Genomic DNA, 20,674 nt, shown 5'->3' on the forward strand with positions numbered 1-20,674 from the left:
CAAATGTACATACAGGAAAAAGAAAACTAAATCGAATTCCTTAAATTATTCAATTTCACAGCACACATTCCTGTCTCATATTATACATACATTTAATTATGTGAATGAAAAAGATATTTTAGTCGTAGAGGAAGCCACAATGATTTAATGAATGAGTTGATTAAAATTTTCCATGCATAATCCACTTGAGTTGGAGTTTATGTGCATGAAAATTGCATTCTTTTGTGTGTGGAATATAAATTGAAAAAGTTGTCTAACTGCTTCCTCTGTCCCCAGATCATATGTGTGAATATCTCCTCTTATGAATAAGACTAACTATATTCATAAGTATGTATATCCATGTGTGTGATGGCAAATTTTCAGCCTTTTTATTATTTAACAGAAAATTTTTCTCATTTGCTTGTTAAACATTCTTTCCTGATGACACTGATCTTACTGCTCTTGTTCCTTTATACAGTATTATTATTATTTAAAAATAAAGAGATGGAATGTATGTGGAGTGTAGAGACACATTTATAGTTTGAAAAATAGAAGGAAATTTCACATATTTGCCAAGAGCTATTAAAATTGCTTTTTACAGTTTTTGGCAAATTTCCATTGCGATAAATAGTTAAGGAAAGATCGAGGGGAAAACAAAATAGTAAGAGGGACTTGAATGAAAGTTTGTATACAGTTCCTCGTTAATACAAAACAAAGTAGACAGTAGCAAATGAAGATAGGAGTGACGGCAATTTTGGAATCTGTTCAACTTTTGTAAACGGAAGTTATAGAATGATTTATGAAATTAATTGTAAAGTCCAGTTGTAATGTGTATGCATTTTCAGCAAGTATAAAATAGAATTCTTAAGGTATAGTTCTGAAGCTTTACAGAATTCTGGTCTGTTACTAAACCATACGGACATAGAGGAACCCATCTCACCTCATTTGGATTGGTCCATTAATTTTTCACAAAACTTCAACAATTCACAATTAAAAATTTAATTAACTTTTTAACAAAGCCAACTGTAATGAAAAATCTCCTTGTCGTAATAAATTGTAATTAAGATTTTGTACAAGAATATTAAGCAGCTGAAACATTCTTGTAAAATGCGAAAAGATCTTTAAAAATCCAAATACTCCCTACTGATTATTACGAATTCTAATTGTCTACAAAACCCCATGAACACCACAACGCAACCAATAAAAAAAATCACATTTTTATTCAGAATATTAATAAGCTTTTGTGAAGTTAGCTTCAATTATAATAAAGAAAAGCTTATTAACGTATATGGAAAAACTTTTTTCTTTATTATTGTAGCTTACGTCTCATGTATGTCATCCTACATTATATAGTCATTTAGAAATATTGTTGATATACACAACACGCTATATTATACGTACCACACAAAAGCTATTTATAATACAGTTCAAAGTATTTTTGTTCGCACAGAAAGAAGCAAGCAAATTAAAATGTTATTAATGACCGTTCAGTAATTCCAATACTCCAGCTCCTAAACAACTGTTTTCTTCGACTTCACTTAATAAACTGAAAAAATACTTGTTCGATTTTTACATTGTGGGTTGGTTGATTGAAATACGATATGAAAAATTTTTCATTTTTAATTTTTTATAATTTTTTTAGTACATAACAGACATTCGCATTATTGTTTCCTAAGGCGGTCAATCTCATTAAATTTGTATGTTGGGGTATATAATGATCGAATGATGTGTCGCGTATTAAATTAATAAACTTTCTCTTATGAATAAATAAATCCTGACCTTCCCGACAAAATTTTGTTTTTCTTTGTTTTCAGCATAAATTGTTATGCTTGAATTTTTGATAATCGTGTAGACTTATCAGCTGTCTTATCTAAAATGAATTTTTCTTCTCTTTTTGTTGTTCTTATTCTTATCGAGTCTTTGGAATTTTGTCTAGTAGGGATTTCGCAATTGTTGTTTAAGGAAAATATTTGTAGACGGAAATGGAATGCTGCAACCGGATATGAAGGATCAAGTATACCATCTTCTGGTCAGCATTATCTCAGGATTTTGCTTCAAACAGATTAAATAGGTTCAATTGGTAAACATTTCAATTAAACCTAATGTTCCTTACAGCTTCCATGGACGAAAATTCTTATGTACACCCATGTAACCCCTACCATTCATGTACACAAGCATGTATTCTCGTACACTAAACTTTTTTTTGGTGAAGGTTATGTTTTGAGGCAGTAAGCATAATAAAAATATGCGTAGATGAAAATAGAAGACTGACATTCATTGTCAGTGGATGGAGGTTAAATTATACTAAATGCGTAATAATAAATCAAGTATACAGTAAAAGAATCCTTAACAAATAACGAAAACTTCCTCATCATCCCATCCACCCACAACATTTCTCCCTTCATTGTCTGTATATCTAAAGCGTAATTTATTTATTTCCAACGGGTAGATGACATATACTGAGTAAGGAACATAAAAAAGGAGAGCAGATGAAGAGAAATAATCATTTTTGAAATTGCTGTCGATTGTTAAACTTTCATACACAAAAAACTGATTCCTTTTTTCCCATGAAATTTTATTCATGCGATACTCTGTACTGTAAGGAAAAAAGTTTATGTTTTTGCGACAAAAAATCTATTTTTAGAGCACAAGAAGAACGTGGGGAGACAAAAAGAAGCTTTGAAACAATAGAAAAACCATTTTCTAGTACGAGGTTGGGAGAAAAACGAAGAAAAATTGAATAAACGTTTGTACAAAAAAAAATGGCAAGTAGAACATCTTGAAATGATAAAAATTGTGAGAAGAAACTTTAAAGGGAGAGCAGCATAACCCTGAAAATGCTTAGAAGAAGGAAAGTTTTCGTATTATAATTTTTTGTGCATTTGTTACAGCAAATGGAAGTAGAATTTGAGTGCTTTTTGACTATCTGTCTGTTATATTGCATTAAAACTGAATTGTAGAAGCAAGAAATTTTATTGGACAATAATCAAGTGCTAAATTGCAGGATTAACCTAAATACTTGTCACATTGCATCCTTTCGACAGTATCAAGCTAGTGAACAGCATTAATTCCAGTTCCAAAAGCGCTCCAAACAATTCCCACAATGATCAACTCAAACTACCTTCATGCATGCACGTTTTAAATGTTCATACTTGAGGATGGAAGATTACTTTCTTGAATGGGACACAAAACAGGGGCTTTAGTGCTTCATTCATTCAATTCATTCAAGGAAAAGATTTTTTTCATATTTTTTTCATGATTTCTGTTTTCTCTCATGACACATGATATCTGCAGGATTCCTCGTCGCTTACATTCGTACACAAAAATTCATTCGCATTCTCTCACTTTCTCTCTCAACCTTTTTCTCTAATTCATTCTATTTTTATGATTTTTATGCTTTTTTTCTTTCATTTATTTCGTTTTCCTTTTTTCTGATTTGCGCTCCTTAACCACAGTTTATCGTATAGCACATTTATGGAATAGGAGAAAATATCTACATAATAATATGTAAGTCGTACATTCACATAATATGTGCATATGATGTGCGGATATGGTGATAATAAAGCTATGAAAACCAAATGCTAGATTTAGTCACTCTTGCCGATTTATATAAAAATAAAGGAACGAACAAAAAAAAAAAATAAAATGTTGTCGTCATAAAAATCCGCCAGGTGCATAAAATTTATATTTATTTGCATGCTGATGCTGACGATTTTGTGCCCTAGTTTTCAATCCATTTCACACACACATTTTACCGATATTTTATCAACAATTTCAAGTTATACTGAACATAAAGATAAACTTTAGTTCAATAAAGTATGAAAATTGTTTTGTTGGTAGTTTATGTTCCATTTGGGAAACAGGAAATGATGATTGAAAATTTATTTTTGAAACGTTTCCTTTAATAATTTAATGGTACAAAGACTTTCTGAATTTTATATACATAGTCCTTTAATATCTTTTGATGGAGTGATGCAAGGGTTGTGTCTGATTATTGTATACATTTTTAAAGCTTTGTCTTTAAAGATAGTTTGAAAATACTATATAAATTTTCAATGAATCTAAATTTTATAAGAAATAAAACCAAAGTTACCAAAATTATTCCAGCCTTGATTGGTATCACAATGACCACTTTCACTTCGAAAAAGCAAATGATATATGGTTTATAGCTAAGCATTTCTCTGATTGAGTCCTAATGATAACAAATTGGAGATATGCTATGTGCAAAGATTTAGTCATGTCATCACAATATTTAATGAATTTTATTTTGTCCATAAAGTGCTGAATATGAAGTACAATTCAGGAATAAAACATGAGACATAATCAATTTTATTTTGTAAGAGATGAACCAAAACTCAAAGTTATGTCGACTTTTCGATACAAAATTACGTCACTTACAAAAATTCTTATTGCCAAACTTCCAAAAAATGGTTACATAATCAGCATCAAGATGTTGTAATGTTTCCTAATTTCATCATTTTAATGACTTCTCCGTCTCAATTTTTATGACATTTTCCTCAATAAAATATTATCTACAATCATAAACATTAAGCGAAAACCAGAAAGATCCTGAAAAGCTCCACACTTACATACCCTAAAGAAAAAGAAATCTCGTTAAATTCAAATTATAAATTACAGAAACGGATACAAAAAAAAATTATTCAGAATCAAATCAAATGAAATTAAGAGATCAAGTCATAAAGTCGAATGGGAAATTGAACTGCGCAGTCATTATCGTCGTCATCACCATGAAAATTAAATATAAATCACAGATAACTTTTTACCATCACCAGCAGGAAAAATAGCATAAAAATCTATACGGGATATATTTCTTATAGTGTTTACATTTCAATCAGCATGATGCGATGTTTGAAATTGAAGGAAAAGTTAATATACCGTAAATTTCATACGATAAATGTATCTATGTGAGGATTGAAGAAAGTCTGTAAGTAAACGAGATTTTTGCATAAAATGCCACTTACATTTTTCCATCTCGAATAGCGTTTGTATAAATTACAAAAAATTTAGAGCGCAAAGTGGAAATGGAAGATGGAAAATACCAAGAAGATGAACATAATGACGATGATGAAGAGGAAAAAATTATATACACATATTATGCAGCTTTTTGACTTCCACACAAAGCGAGAAAAGTTTTCTTATTTGCTCGAAGGTTTTCTGTGTGAATTTTTGAAGAGGGTGCTATGCTGTACGGCCTTGAGAAAATTCTATGTCATGAATCGGGAGTGTTATGCAGTGACGTCCACAAAATTGTGCTTTCTTACATGCTTCCTTTTCTGAGATACATGTTGGTCAATTGCTGTGTCAAAGGCTATTAAATTGTTCTAAGACTTTCCTCACAATCTAGTTGTTGCAACAAATAAGCTCGGAAGTTCAAACCCCAATTCATCGAGTATGCATTATGCTTCTTAAAATATTGACAAATTGAACGACTGTCATTTTAAATTCTCTCACAATTGAAAATTGTCATTTTTATTATACCATTTACTGATCATCATCAGCAGCATCAGCAGCAATAATAATAATATATTGTGTATCATTTTGTTTTGTTTCCGTTACGTCTGTATCAATATTTATCACGTGCATGTGGAAGAAACAATAAAAACAGCAAAAAAAGTCATTGAGACGAGAAGAAGAGCAAAAAGTGTAATAGAGAAAGAGAGAGAGAGAGTGAAGAGAAGAATTGAGAAGAAAAGGAAATTTGTTGTCGTCAAATAAACATTCGAAAAATCCTGTTGATATAAAGATATACATACGTTCATCGGCACGATGGGAAAATATTGCGAATTGGGAGAAGAAGACAAAAAAAGTTTTTTTGATAGAAATAACATTCATCAGATTGAAAGGAATAAATAGTGAGTGAGAGAATGAGAAACGATAACAACACCATTGGCATAATAAATTTGAGGGTTGGGAAAAAGATGAAACATCATCATGCTGCCACTGATGTTGCTGCTGATGCTTTTGCCTTAAAAGCCTTAAGGCAATTCATTCCGTCGTGTAGATATTTTATATTCTTTTTCCAACAATTTTTTTTTTGGCAACAATGTTCGTTTCCGAAAGAGCACACCGTTTAAAATATAAAAGCACACAAAGTTGAATCACATAACACCACAGAGTGTGTATAGGAATTGAACAGAAAAAAAATGAAAAGAAAAAAGTTTTTTCCTTCTTTTCTCTTCATGGAGAGAAAAACGCAAGCGCGGGAGCGAAAAACATTTTCATTCTCGGCCAAGAGCATATACACAGAAAAAAGCGTAACATTTTTTCCATTGCTCCGTCGTCGACAGCATAATCAAATTGTACAGTAATTTTCATTAGTGCACACTCGCATTTCGATAAAAGAGAATATCGGAGGGTCTTTTTTATTTCTTTTTGTGGTTTGCGGAACAAATAAATTTCCAAACTTACATACAAGCTCTTAATATATTATATTATAGTTTTTTCCTTCCATTCATACATCTCTATATATTTAACATCTCTCGCTGTGTGTCGTGTGTGCGATATCAAACCATTTCTGTGGCTGTTGTGTGTGGTGCTATATGCGAAAAAAAGCAGTTAGCGAGAAATAATAATAATAGACTCATTTTTATTATTTTTCCTTCATACATTCCTTTATTTTGGTTTCTGTGTTTGTTGATATTTTCTGAATGAGCTTTGAATATCAAAAGGATTTAAAGTGTAACTTTCCATTTCTATTTATCATAGGATATAACAATCTAGCGAGAAGAATATGAAAAAATAAATATAAAAAAGTCATAAGGAACAAGGAAGTGAATTGTTTAACATAAAGAATACATTAAGTCATAATAATAAGGAAATAAGTGCTGTGCTGTGTGTATTCATGCATATATGAGAAGAATAAAGAACAATTGTCAGTGAATTATTGTGGAAAAGAAAAACTTTTTGTTACTTGATAACAAAAAAAAATCTCATTGACTTAATTCCTCTTTTACAATTTCCATTTACTAAAGAATAAATAAAAAAGCAATTCAAACTGAAAAGCCATAAATCCATAGTTTCATAAAAATTCTGTCGGAATATAAAACAAAAAAAAACTGTGTGTATGTGTATTGTATAATGTTTGTCCTATTTTGTCCCAACTACACGCTTTTCAGCAATATCAGCAGCATCCTCAGTTCTTCTTCGAGTACTGCATTTTGAAACGTCATTGCATATACATGTATGTATGCTATGTACATGTGCATATAAAATATAGAAAATAAGAAATAACAAAAAGAAGATAAAGTGGAGACAAAAGGCACACTGATAAAAAAGACTTTCCTCAGCCCTCCCTCTCAACGACGAGCAGCCTCTTCATCGCTGCTGCATGCTTTGTACAATAATTGTGCAATATAAAAGAAAAGAAATAATTTTCTAGAGTGCCGTTCATTGAACTAAAACTGAACATTGAACATTGTTAAGGGACTAAAGCCAATTTTCAAAAAGGCAAACACAAAGTGAGTGAGAAGTGAGGGAAATCCCCTTTAGAGTGTGAGTGTGTGTAAGTGGTGCTGCACATTTTAAAAAAAGAATAGAAAGAAAATATTGTGGAAGAAAGAAGGAAGAAGAGCAAAAAATTTCTGCTGTTTTAAGCATTTCATTATTTTAAAATAAGAATCGTCGAATCCTTCTGTGCACAAGCTAATATCGTTTATACATAAAACTTTATCATCACAAAAGGAGAGGAAAAAAACTCATATATAGGAAGGAGAGGGAAATGATGGAAATGACAGCAGGGTATCCGGGCCAATCGGGGCCTCTCCCAATCAAAATGATGGCTATTTCTGATGCCGAAAATGCTCACAGACGTAATTCAAATCGTCATCCACCAGTATCAGCAACATTTTCAGCTGGACATGGAAGTTTGTATGGAAGCAATGGTAAGTTGAAAATTGACGATTTGTACATCGTTTTGCTGTAGTACATCAAGCCATTTAAATCTGGGATTTTAATTAGTTCAGAATCTTAAATTGCAATAAACATAAATTTAAAAATTAAATTCCTCAAAATGTCCCCCGATTATCCATTCCTATCATTAAAACATTACTGCTACTCCTTCATATCCATAACATATCTCTCTCACACTATCCTCCCACATGTCTCTCTACATATATTTATATATATTGTATATAAAGCCATAATTTCTATTTCTCTTTTATCTCTTATATTTTATATATATTTATAGTGTATATACATATATAATAGGTGTCTGTATAAGTTTCAGGCGAAAATTGGCACACGGCACTTACGTAAAAAGAGTAAAAGACTAATGTTAAAAAAATTTCCTTCCTTAAACTTATGCAACAACAAACAAAATATCTCATCTTACTGTGCAAAAGAGAATATTTTTAAAAATAAGGAAAAAATGTCTTGTGTGTTTTTATCAGGGCTGGAAAATTCTGCTAATTAATGATTGGAATCTATTATTTTTCAATACTTCTACTTTGCTGCCAATTCTGTCGATTGCTTTTGATTTCCCTAATCATAGCAGTTTCTGTGATCAAGTGCTAAGTCGGACTCTGTGAATATATACTAGATTTACTAGACACTACATATATTGTTAAGTATAGCTAGGATATATTCGGTTAACAAGGCTCTGTAACTGTACTTATTAATCAACACTTTTAAATTTTTAGTTAGTATTTTTTCCTACAATTCCTCAATATCCGTACTCTAAATATGATCATTTCAGCACTTGAAATATACTAGCTCGATTTTAGACATACCCTAAAGTATAACATTATTGAGAATAGCAAGTCCTTACGAATAACTTTATTAATCACCCTAATCCATATAGATTCAAATCTGAGATTGTTGATTAATGAAAGACTAGCACAAGTTCTTCTAATAGCAGCAATTTTCCAACCCTGATCATCTTCTATTCTTATTTCATTATTGATTTCAAATTTCTCCTCCCCTTTATTATACATTTATCTTTCTACTCAGCTGATGCAAATAATTCTTTTTCTTGTTTTTACATTCAATATTCCTTCTTCTTTAGTTTTTCCTTCCTTTTTTAACAGTTTTTCTTTTCTTTCTTTCCTTTTTTGTGTATACATATTTTTTGATACATTTTAATGCTGTGTGTAGTGAAAGCAGCAGCTATATAATGATGATCATAATAATAATGAAGTTTTCAGCAGTCATAAAATTATTTTTTTTTCTCTTCTGCTCGTCGTCAATATTTTATTGATACTTGTGAATGGCGCCAATACATGATGCAATATTTACCAGTCGAGCTTCTCAATAGGATCAGCAGCAGAAGCTTTTTTTAATTTATATCATGCTGCTTATACCATATGTATATAAATTACACATATAATAAATATACTTTCATAAAAACTATCAAAGAAATGATAAATATAGATATAAACATATAATCACGCCATTATCAAGCTTCTGCATTAATGTTTCAAAAGTTGTTTTGTGTTCTTAGCGATTTTCCTCTTGGGATGTGGCAAGTGTGCGCTTGTTTTGTCTGTCTGATTTTTAGTCAACATCCGCATAGCTTTAAACTCGAAAATAAAAGAACAAATGAATCAGATTATGATGTCAAAATCCCTTTAAGTTGTCAAAAAGCTTTAATGTCGCAGTTTGTTGTTGAAAATTCTATTATGACCCCATGTAAAGAACATTCTTCAAGCACGAGGCTGGTGAAAGCATTTCACAGCTGGTCACATTTGTTGACAATAGTTTACTACAACAAACAATGAGCATGCTCACAGCATGACATGGTTTAGTAAACACTTTCCAAATATTTTATTTCTTATTAATATCATGAGCATTAGTTCAATTATGGACGAAATTTGAAGAAGGTTATTTGACTGATGTGTCTCGATCGGCATACATTCAAGTTTTGAATTTGAGATTAAAATCACAATGTCAATTCCTAATTCATTGCTTTAAAAATTCAAATGTCCATTTGAGCTTATCATAGCACATTTATCAACAAAACTACATACTGACTGTACAGTTTCATTAGAAAATAAATGATCCTACAGATAAGCGAGGAAATCACACACATATCAAAGTTAAATTACACAAAAGCTGCTCAGTTCCACAAAATATGTGAAATACGCCCACAAGCTATGTGCTCTAAAATTTTAATCCCTTGACTTTTAAACATTTGACAATCTCCCTCTAGAGGAAAATGCGCTAAAGTTAATCCCAAGTGTGTGTGTGTGCGGTGATTTTCATTTTACAGCCATTATTTTATTTATATGTACAATACTTTATCCATTATCAATTCTTATTTGGTTCTTTATCATCATACTTTTGCCGTTATGTTGAAATTCGCTTTTTCATATTTTTCATCCTTCTTCCTCCTCTTTTTTTGCCATTTTTATTTTCACATTTTCAAACAATGCCAGAGAGCATATTGAGCAAGACGAAAAAATCGATAAACATAACATTAAGAGCCGTGACGAAAACTAAACTTAAATAAAAAGAAAGAAAAAGAATATATATATTTATAATGCAAAGTAAAATAGAGATTTGTGTGTACATACTTTATTGCCATACACACAAAAGAGCATTAAAATTATTATTAAGTGAATTGCCAAATGATATATTGCTTGCTACTTTCTCTCGATCTCTCTTTCTCTTTTCCTCGTCTGCGACCTTTCATCAGTAGTTTCCAAAAAAATTACTTCTCCTCCTTCTTCCGAATCAAAGTAAAGAGCAAAAAACTTTTTTTTTCATTCCTTCCTTCTTTTGTGATTCACTTTACTCTAGATGCTTTTCATAGCCAAAAAAGATTTTTAAAAAAATAATAAAAATATGAAAAATTTTCGTATGAAAAATGTTACTGCTGTTGTATTGAATTATATTTATATCCTTTATGTGTACAATATCAGACATTTACATCTCATACTTTTCATACTTCTCTATGCATTGTAGTTTGTATTATACCAACAAAAATATCAGCAATAGCGTAGTCATAAGAACTAATTTTAAGCGACATGTTTAGCATTTTCAGCAATGCTATGAATGAATTGTTATGGTTATGCGACTGGGTGATTTACTGACTTAACAGTTAGATTAGGAACGGAATATATTTCTTTAAGGGTTGGCAGGGTGCTTTAGTTACTGGAAAACATAATGGGATAACTTAAATTGTTTTCATTGTTGGGTTTGTGGATGTAGTAAAATAAATAAATTTAATCTTAGTTTCTTTTGGGGTTTTCAACATTTTCAACGCATAGTGTGGATTCAAGGCATATCTACAACACTTTATGTAATGGTTTGAATTTTGTTATAGTGTAAGAATTTAAATGACTACTTTTTCTTACAAAATATATGGATATAAAGAGTAATTTTTTGCTTTGATCACAAAGACCTACTTTGAAACCAAGCTAGTGTCTGATCAGTGTAAAGTCAAATTCGGTTTGAAGCAGATACCAAATCGGCAATACTACCGAAGTGACTGCACCAATAATTTCTGAAATTAACCATTTACCAAAAAGTAAGTTACAATCCCCTAATCAACCCCTAACCCCAAGTCGTCTCATTCATTTCTCTCTCAAATGACTACTTTAACATTTCCACATTCAGATCTAACACAAAAAAATTAAATATAATGTGGGAAAAGAAAATAATTCCTGTAAAAGGGCAAAACAATCTACTTTTATTCTTATCGGAATTAATATTGTGTGTTTAATTTCAAGCTCCACTTGAGGCAGACTAGCAGCAGCAAAAAATATGAATAAGGGGAAAAAAAGAAGTTTGAAAGGTGTGAAATAATAATTATCATCTCCAGCATGATTTTATTTTTCTTTCATTCGAAGCGTAAATTAGGTTGATGTGTGTGTGTGGGTCGATTTCAATAAGGGTTGAACACTGTAGAAAAAAACGGAAATGTACACACGTGTGTGAAAGTTTATAAAAGCTTCACACATCAAGTAACTTATTCAATTTTGAATGCTTTTATGTAGGAACAGAAAACATGTTGAAATGAGGGGAGGTAAATAAATGTCGGAATATTTTTTATTTTTGGCAGAGCTTCTCGTATTGAGGGAAAATTTCATATTATTGGGTCAATGACAATAAAGAGCCATAATTGATTTGGTGCAAGAGCTGATGTGGATTTAGATGGATTTATGTAGATTTATGAAATGTTCTTAATAGAGTTATGAAATTTTATAGTGGATTTGAAATATTTAATAAATTTTTGAAATTCAATCAGCCTCTAATAAAATATTCAGACAAGCAGTTCATTACCTCGCCCTACATCCTTCATATCACTTATCATGACAATAGTGATGATGAAAATCCAAAACAAGGCAAGGTATTAACAAAAATAACATGTTAATCCACAACCCTCATCTCATCTCATTCACTTACTATTATGTATCCGAATGAATAGTCAAAAATCATCATTAAGTTTTTGGTTCTAAAAAAAACTTTCAATTAATCATTCATGAGACGTGCAAAAAAGTATTTGTTTCCATAGTGAAACACTGTAATTGCAATGTCATTTGCTGGCAATTTATGAAAATGATGAAATGAGTTTTTTCAGGGTTGATCACATCAGAGCGATTAAAAAGCAGTCCAACGACATTTAATCACTTCACGTACGCGAAATTCATGCATTAAAAATTAAATTGAATAGAGAATTTTCCATAAATTGATGTCGATGAATTATTAAAGCATTGATGAATTTTTAATGATCATAAAAAATTATTTTTTATTTCATGTGAATATATTAATTGAGTTTTAAAATCTAATGAATTTTTAAGCTGCATAATGAGTAATCATGCACGACTTCAACAAATATACATGTGACGTCATAACTTTACTTATTGTCACATTGAATAAATAATCGAGCGTAATCATTCGTGAATTTTGAAATTTACTGCATGCTGCTCCTATTTTATTCATGATAATGTAATGCAGTGCAATGAAATTTTATTGAGACGGCCCTTTTGTTGACTTTCATGCACTGCAAATATTTATTTTTTCATATAACATGAAAATTTCATTTGTGACATTCAAAAGGACAATTTATAAAAAAAGTCATTTAATAATTTATTGCATTTGTCAGAACGTTTAAAAAAATAATTTTATTATGCGAGATTTGCAAAGGTTTTAGAGTGGATCAGAGCAGCTCAGTATAATTTCAGATTTCGTTTCGCTCTGTTAATTTCATTATGGATTGATAAAATTTTACTATTCTCTGTGAAATATATTTTTCGATACAGTCCGGAGCTAGGTATGTGTGGTGCATGATTGAACAAATGATAAATTATTAAAGAGTAGCTTTGCATACGTGATGAATAATTTAAAGTCCAAAATTTTACTTGAAAATTGATTTAAAGATTCACATGCTATTATTTTGGGATCCATTAAAATGTTCACAATATATAATTCAAAGGATTTTTTAACATCTGTATTATATGCGTAGCTGTGATGTACACGTGGGTATGGTGATTAATTGAAATAGGTTAAAATAGAACACAAGTCAATTAATTTTGATCAATCGATACTGATTCGATAAATTATTTAAATCCTGCGTGATTTTTCGATATGTAGTTTAATCTGCTCTAAATAACTAGTTGACCACTGCTTCTTAATATCCAAACAGGGGCAGAGGGGTGTGGTTTAATTTGGAAACTGATACTATCACGGAGCTTCTTAGTCTCTGCAAAAGCTTTTTCATTAACATCAAATGCCTCTATGTGTTGCTCGGGATATAAAATTGATTGCTTCAATAGGAGAGGTAAATTAATTATATTGGATATTTAGTGGTTATTTAGGTATCAAATTTTGCATGATTTTCGCCAATGATTGAGTTTCTCAACATCCTGTTACTTAGATAATCCCACATTTAATCAAATGACCAGTATTAATGTTTATTACTTCCATTAGTTCGTAAATACCACTCTTATCAGGCTCTAATAGTGGATGGTAATTGAGTCAATCCATCAAGTTTATTTTGGCAAATCATACCTACTGTTTAGTTCTCTTAGTAACAAATACTAAGCTAGAGTGAAATGTTCCATTATACTCTTTGTCACCCCTTCCTACACGACAACAGAAAGTTTCTGGTTCTCGTTCAAGATTTTTTTACATAATGCAATAAAGCGCTGATTCATTTTTATGTTAAAAGAAAATTCAATTTAAATTGTCATTTATATCAATCATATCATTTCAATTACTACAAACACAAGCATATTTTTCATGCTTCGAAGGAAAAATTTGACAACGAGTGCTTTTCATTAAAGCAATTACAAAAGCTCTTTCTCTGTGTCTATTTTTAACCCCCACACTGACGACTCGATTTTTTACAATTTATCATCAAGAAAATGTTATTGAAAGGCATTTTAAATACAGAGTCTATTTAGCTCTAAAAACACAACGACTAAAAAAATTTAATTTAATCGATATCGATTGACTACAAATAAATTATCATTTTTATGAGCCACACGTACGCACAACATGACATTAAATAGACAAATAAAAAATGACACATCAACAAATTTTCTCTTGTTTGATGTATTATTGAGTGAAATCTATAGTAACTAAAACAGGGATGGAAGAAAGAACTCATACGTTAGTAAGCGTTACAAAGCTATTTTTAGAGTCTCCTTTTTATGGAATGACAACAATGAAAGGGCATTAAAGTTTGTGACTATAAAAAGGTATATTATTGCTTCTCGGTGTATTTTTTGACAAAAACATAGTATTAGTGCTGGTTTGATGGTCACTTCTGGTGTATAAAAAGTTAGCTCATTTTTGGATGATATATTGCAATGCTTTGAGGCTATAACATTGCTGATTTGCTTTTCTTATAGGATCCCCTACAAAATAAGTCTACCTTTAAAATCCATGTTTACCTTTAATCGAAAATGATTGGAGCCGTGACAAATTAATGATAAATAGCAAAAGAGTTTGCGTTGAATGAACTTGATTAATTATCAAATACTAAGTATATCCCGGTTTATTGAAATTAATAACAAAAATGTCATGGCTTATGACATAAAATCGATGAAAAACTCACACGAATGGAAGATTGTAGCTTTTAAATTGTACACAAAACCCAATTCGATCTAATGATATTGAAAAACGGAGCTGAATATTTTAAAGGACACGACTTGAAAGAAAAATGTACAAAATGGTGAATTCCACACATGCATTAGTGAACAACTCTTTCTTAAATTACAGACTTTGCTTTTGTGCTTTTTTGAATAATTTAGATGCCTTTGTTTACCAGTAATCATTATTCCAATAAAAAGTTCAATTGACATAGAATTAAATTGATTGATGTTTAATGCTGTTAAGTTCATTGACTTGTATGTTTATAGACTTGGTTTTTTAAAAGCAATGTACGACGTTCACAATTTGAAGTCATATTTAAATGGTCCGTGAGACCGTTAAAAAGAACAGGTCAAAAAGGCACGAGTATATTCAATTAGTGCAGTAATGACAATTTTAAGTCAATCAAATTTGCCATAGCGTGTTGCTAAACGACTAATAAAATAAAAATTTTACATTATTTTAATGCATAAAAAAGCTTCAAGTTCAAATATGAACTCTACACGCACAGTGCAGAACCTCATTTTTTTCAATGTACCATAACACGATACAATGATAACAAACAGGAAGCAACAAAAAAACAATAAAAAGTCGACTTTATACATGTTATAAATTATGTTTCTATCCTCGTGTGTGCACGTTGACGTTATTGCACTCGGAATAACAATTTAATTTAATTATTTTACACCAATCGCATGACTTTGTTCCTGGTGCTATATTTATGGTAGATTTAGAGGTAATCATTTGGTATTTATATCATGCTCATCCGTTATATTTATGCAATTAATGTTTTTCTACATTTCATTATTAAAAATGAAAATAAAATGTGTTGCGTGAAATTATAGCAGCAAGTCTAATGAATTATTCAAATTATATACAACACGCGTATACGATTCTTTTTGTTTGTTTTGTAAACTGATGATTGTGCTCCCAACATGGTCTTACAAAAGCTTTCGTGCCACGCGAATGGCATAAAGTCACCTGTTGAAAATTCCTTCTTACCAATTTTTTTCTTCTTCTTTCTTATTTCTGTTTTTCTTTTTCGATTTATTCTGTCCTGTAGCTGATCTATATGTGTATGAACATTAAGATAGAGAGAAGAAGAGTAAAAAGAATTTTCTCATGCGGATAACATGAGTCAAGTGACATGGAAAGGACTTCCGAGTAAATCAAATTAAAGAGAAACTTTCATGTACATGTATCTGTTCCCAAACGCCTTCTATATAGCTTGCATTCATTCAACTTATATGATTGATTGAACTTCCTTCGAAGCTTCTTTCATTTGTCAAATTTGTTCTCTCTCTCTTGTCTCCTTCCTCCTTGATATACTATTGTTCCAAAGATGTATAACATGTCATTCTGAAAAAAAAGAAACTTTTCCTTTTTAACATGCTTGTATATACTTTAGATTGATAAGATATCGGAAAATGTAATTTATATTTCCTAAGCACCAAACAATATATGGTGAAAGGATGAAAATAGGGTTGAGAGTAAATTTACGCATGTCTCAAGGGTAGATTCACATCAAAATCCATTTTCATCATAGCTACTTATTTCTCTCTCCATCTTCCTTACTCATTCATTCAGTTATTACTACGTCATCCACATAAATAAGTTTATGGAATATAGAATAAAAAGCAAAGGCTTTATAAAAGCTTAATAATGATGTTTGGACGCATTTTCTTAGGAATTACAAGATATTTTCCCACGAAAAGATTATCATATGCTATGAATGACGTGTGGAAATTATTTTTACTGATTTATATGAGTGACACTCAAATTGATTGATAAATTTTGTATTTTTAAGAACTATTAAGCTGTGTATTAGAATACTGAATATTCTAAGATTTTGAGAATTCAAAATAGACATTTAGAATAACAAGAGTATGTGTGAATGTCCTTCAAAAATATTAATGTTCTAAGTAGAATACGAATGTTCATAAAGTATATAAATACACATGATCCAGACATTTACCAGCCTAATCAATAAATTGGTCATTTTCTAATGAATTAAGCACCATATACACGCGTGACAAAATACCATAAAATTAAATGACATAAATCCATTTGAATACCTCGGCTCTAAAATGAATTAAATCATTTTTTCCAGGACAAACTGACACAGTCTAAAAGTTAACATAAAACCTCTTATAAAGAACAAATAAGCTGGCATAGAATACTCTTTTTGTAGAGATTTCCTTCGAAAAGGAAACGAGAATTCAAATCGTAATAGGATAAATATTGATATCTATCTTGAGGTGGTATAATAATGTAATAACTCCCCTAGTTCTTTATGTAGCATACCTTTTTGTTCCGTAAATGTAAAGCATAGATTGAAGACTCTTATAAGCTTTTACTTTCTATTCAATTTCATCTTTTCTTTATCCCAACATTCTTTTCTACTCTATTCTATTATTATATTTCGTTAACAGTGAGCTTACTTGTTCTTTAAAAGACGAAAAAAAGAATCTAGTAGAGAATTAAGAACGATGAAAGAGAAGGAAATGAAACGAGGAAATTAGATAATTTTTCATAAGCTTCAAGTGGAATTGTCGTTCATTAAGAGCATCTTTTGACCATTTATAATGAGATTTAAAAATATAAGAGAAAAGATAAAATGATAATTGAGTTGAAAGTTCATAAAAGGAACTTTATATACGTATTAAGAGAGACAATGTCACAATGGTGATGATTTAAAGACTCAACCACAGAATTAATAACTTCCAACAATTTTGTTCATTAATTTTGTTAAAGATTTTTTTTGCGGTGACTGAAATTAAAATCAATTTATTTTCTTGTTAGGATCCCGTGTCTTTTGAGGCACAAGATTTAATTAATTGTGGGAAGTATCAAGCATCCAAATTTTGGAACTTCTTTGTTGCGACATTTTTTGATATCGATTTAATTTCAAGGTCAAATGAGTGGAAAATGATGTTTCTTAAGAGGGATTTAGAGATGTCTATTAAGAAGCGATGAGAATTATTTTGTTCTTAACTTGAATGACAAGTAAAATTTATAGCAGCAACATTAACAAACTTGCTTTGATATTTTTCCGCATGGATAAATTAGAAAAGAAATTTGTTATATGTTTATGGAACAATTTAAGGCTGAAGATTCTACAGCACTAAAACTTTTTTTGAAAGCACAGTAAAATAGCTTTTTATTAGTCCTGGTAGAATAGTTAATTTTGTGAGTCATTTGAGAAAATTTAAGAAGGAAGCTTCAAATTGATAAATTTTATGAAACATTAAGCATTCGAAAATTACTTTATAGCAATCACAATTAGTAGATTTATTATCACTTATAACATAATTGAAAATGAAATTAGCTGTAGTAAATTAATGACGCTAATTAAAGGCAATAACTAGAAAGTCAACAATAAATTAAGTATTCTTACTTGATAATGATTCAAACTTAAACGGTTTGTTTTACTTTAGTTGTTTATAGTCTTTAGTTGGTGATGAAGTCGTTTCCTAAATTTATTTGTAAAGATAACTCTGATGCGCATGATATTTAAAATTATTGAGGCAATAGGCAGGAGTGTAGCAAGGGTTTTTGATATATAGTTCTCAAATTGTTAACTCGACTTCATTTATAATTGGAGTCAACCTCTAGCTCTGCATCTAACAATGTGAAAGTTTTAGCAATTAAACGAGTCACAGGCATTGCAATAACGTTCGTAGTTGAATTTGAAGAGACTCCATTCGGTCAACACACATACATATTCTTTGAAAGTCTAGTTGAAGATGAAAAATATGAAGCACATCCTGTTTTTGTCACATATAAAAGTCACTGCAACATTTAAAGCTTTTCATGAAAGTATTGATATTTTCTTGAATGAAAGACTTTCTGTGACCTCTTTTCACAGAAGTATCCATAAAATTCAGCATAAATAGCCCATGAATTTTAATCTCACCCTTCCAATTAATATCCAATAAAAAAATGCAAGAATGAAATTATCAAACGATTGACAATCTTTACGCTCTTATTCCCTTGAAATACAATCCATTCATTTGTAAAAAAAGAGGGATCCCAAAAGTCATATCATGTTCACAAATAAAAGAAATCTTTCCAGCCAGCCTTTAATAAGTGATGATATCAACATTTCCATGCAATGAAGAAATTGTATATTTTTACAGCTAGCTGACTAAGCATTTACCCCAGTATTTTCATGTACAATCACTTCCCACTGGGCAGGAAAAAAGGTTAAAAAGGGGTAGTAAAAAAAGAAGAGGAAACCTTTTGATTACTACAGCTCAAATTAATGTCAATCGAAAGAGCGAGAGAGCTTTCACATTATGACGTGAATATAAAATTAGTGATAATTGGCATCGCATACATAATCAGCAGGAAAGTGAGAAAAATCATGTTGAAAAGAATTGAGAAAGGAAAACTTAAAGTGAGAAAATTTAATAGGACAGTGCAACGATTTTTATATCCTCTCAGCTGAGAGAATTGCTTTCATCATGCCGTCCTTGTCTTTCCAATGAATTTTATGCAATGATAAAAAGTTTATGATGCTGCAAATGGAAAATTGTGATTTTCCCGAGAGAAGTTGTTAACAACTTTGAGTATTGGAAAGCTTCAACAACTGACTCTCTTTTTTGATCGGTTGTTGCTGAGAGCTTTCGAAAAAAACTTTTACTGCTCTGAGAATAAAGGCACATTGAGAGTAAGTGCGAGAGTAAGTGAATTTCCTAGCCCGAAAATTCACTCATTTTTCACATACTCGATATTACAAAAACTTCGTGTTTTGTTATCGCTTTGTTTGTACGCTATACAGAGCTTTTTGATGCTACGTACGTAAAACGTTTGTCGTCGTCGTCGTATGTGAGGGGTTGAAAGTAATAAAACGAGTCTGATGCTTTTCCCAAAATCCGCAGTTATTTTTTTACGTTCACACGGTACAGTTGAAATATAGTTACGGTCTCCGGGCTTTCTGTTATCAGTGGGACAATATTTAATATTCCTTGATAATCATTATCAAAGGAACAAAAGAGCAAGAAATATATATTTTTTGGAAATATTAAGTGAATTAATAAGAAAAGTTTTTTGGAATTGTTAAATAAGTTTAAAAAAAAATATTTGGAATAAGGAGGAAGCAAATTAAGTTCAAGTGCGAGTAAACAAAAGAGGAAGGAAAAAAATTTACGCATTTATCGAGGAAAAGTTGAAAGAAAAGTCAACGGGAGAAATTTTTATTTTTCAATTTTAAGTTTTGCAATAAAAAGTTTGATGAAATCATGAATGAACATGAAGGTAACAGGAGTTCGAGATAAGAAATTTGTGAACTCTACTTCACCTATTCGTATTCTTTTCTCGTATATAAATATATATATTTTTTTCGTTAACACAGCAACAGTAAAATAACAATAAAAATAATAATAGCAAAAAAATCAAGAAAATTTTCTTCCCAGGATTTTTTGTCGTATATCCACAACATTGTATGTTATCAATTAATTTGAATCCTCCTTATAAAAGAAGAAAATTTTCACATCTCATAATGAAACGAAAAATTTCCCATTTCCCAAAACATCCTTTATATCCTTATCTCTTACGTCTTACTGTATAAACAGCATAAAAAAGCAGACGGAAGGAACGAAAATCATTTTTTTGTTGTGTATTTTTTTATTTTCTTCAT

The 20,674-nt window shown here is 30.5% G+C and overlaps 1 protein-coding gene across 1 annotated transcript in view; it reads left to right on the forward strand.

Moving 5' to 3' along the window:
• Positions 1–6,188: 6,188 nt before the first annotated feature.
• Positions 6,189–20,674, forward strand: part of LOC139094368 (band 7 protein AGAP004871-like) — a 55,040-nt gene continuing 40,554 nt past the window's right edge. Inside the window, 2 exon segments of the mRNA XM_070645402.1 lie at positions 6,189–6,304; positions 6,706–7,880. Coding sequence (XP_070501503.1) covers positions 7,718–7,880 — 163 coding nt within the window. The 5' untranslated portion in view covers positions 6,189–6,304; positions 6,706–7,717.

Source organism: Chironomus tepperi, unplaced genomic scaffold, assembly GCF_022539635.2.
Source record: "Chironomus tepperi strain 1889 unplaced genomic scaffold, CSIRO-AGI_Ctep_v1 contig_354, whole genome shotgun sequence".
NCBI lineage: Eukaryota > Metazoa > Arthropoda > Insecta > Diptera > Chironomidae > Chironomus > Chironomus tepperi.